The 1,741-nt window shown below is 45.0% G+C and overlaps 1 protein-coding gene across 1 annotated transcript; it reads right to left on the reverse strand.

Annotated features, from left to right (window-relative positions):
* Positions 1-553: 553 nt before the first annotated feature.
* LOC123942329 (putative olfactory receptor 2B8) lies at positions 554-1,492 on the reverse strand. The gene has a single exon (XM_046006207.1). The coding sequence runs from the start codon at positions 1,490-1,492 to the stop codon at positions 554-556; it is 939 nt and encodes a 312-aa protein (XP_045862163.1).
* Positions 1,493-1,741: the final 249 nt, after the last annotated feature.

Below are 1,741 nucleotides of genomic sequence, written 5' to 3' on the forward strand. Positions count from 1 at the left end.
AATGTACAAAATGGTACAAAGAGATCTAAATGTTTCCCCCTTTGAAATTTTGCTGCATCATTTTAGATAGAACATATAGAATATTAAATAGGAACTGAGTTATGTATTGTTCAGATGCAATAATGTCCTGAAAGTCATTTTGAATGCAGGGGGTGGCTCACGAGCTGTATAACCAGCTTGCAGACCTCACATGGGTGCTCCTCTGACTGCAGCACAACATGACACGTAAGCACTGTCTGCTGCTCGGCAGCTGCTGCTCAGCGTTTCAGCAGCAACGCACCAGGCCCTGCCGCTGTGTGTCCTGAACACATATATATATATAATATATATACACACACACACATGCATATGATCTGGTGACCAAAATCAGCATCTCAAGAAGTTGTGTGAATACATTAACTTGGATTTTGAGTACTCATTTGCACAAAAAAAATGCGGTATGAAAATTCCCTTGAGACTTATCACCGGAAATTTTAGATGATCCACGTAGGTCACAAACATCTTAATCACTCTGGCATTCAATGTGTTCCATCAAAGGGTCTTCCCCGCCCAGTCATCTGGAGTCCTGGCCCCTGCAAAGCACTTTCGTCAATGCCCCCGTCACATCCTTGTTCCGCAGCGTATATATGATGGGGTTGACAGTGGGGGTGACGATGGCATAGAACAGAGAAACAAACTTGCCCTGATCCTGGGAATAGTTGTTGCTGGGCTGGAGGTAAGCATAGATGGCCGTGCCATAGAACAGGGAGACCACTGTGATGTGGGACCCACATGTGCCAAACGCTTTCCTCTGCCCTGCAGATGACTGTATTCTTAAGACCGCCCTGATGATCTGACCATAGGAGAAGATGATTAAAGTCACAGGTATGAGGAGAATGACCACACTGGCAAAGAACATCTCTGACTCATACACAATGGTATCAACACAGGCAAGCTTGAGCAGTGCGGGGATCTCACAAACGAAGTGGTCTACTTTATTTCTCCCACAAAGTGGTACTATGAAGATGAGCGTTGTTTGCAATGAGGAGTTGACAAAACCAAAGAACCATGATGCAGAAGCCATGAGGGCACAGAGACGCGGGTGCATGATCACGGTGTACTGCAGGGGCTTGCAGATGGCTGCATAGCGGTCAAATGCCATGACCCCTAACAGAATGCATTCCGTGCATCCCAACCCTAGAGAGATGAAGAGCTGAGCTACACAGCCACCAAATGAGATAGACTTGTCTGCTCTCCTGAGATGAACCAGGAACTGTGGGACAGTGCTGGTCGTGTAACACAGATCCAGAAAGCTTAGGTTGGAGAGGAAAAAGTACATGGGAGTCTGAAGATTTGGGTCCAGTTGGGCCAAGGCAATGATGGTTGTGTTTCCCAGCAGAGTGAACAGATAGAAGATCAGGAGGACCACAAAGAGGACTAGCTCCAGTTGAGGCCGGTCAGAGAACCCCAGCAGGTAAAACCCAGTGAAAGAACTGCCATTCTTCTGTTCCATCCTCTGTTAGCACATGTTTCCTGCCTGGATCAAGCATTTAGCAACTTTTTAAAGAAATCTTAAGAAAAAAAAGAAGGTGGCGGGGGAGGTGCATCTGTCATAAGACATGGCCACAGAATATTAAAGGTAGTATTTAAGTAAATGACTGAAATTGACATAGCTTATACCAATGTAGTTCCCCATTATCATGAACAGTGAATCATTGATATGTAATTTAAGAAAATGAAATAATGGACATTGTGTTGCCAT

Source organism: Meles meles, chromosome 5 (genome assembly GCF_922984935.1).
Source record: "Meles meles chromosome 5, mMelMel3.1 paternal haplotype, whole genome shotgun sequence".
NCBI classification, from domain to species: domain Eukaryota; kingdom Metazoa; phylum Chordata; class Mammalia; order Carnivora; family Mustelidae; genus Meles; species Meles meles.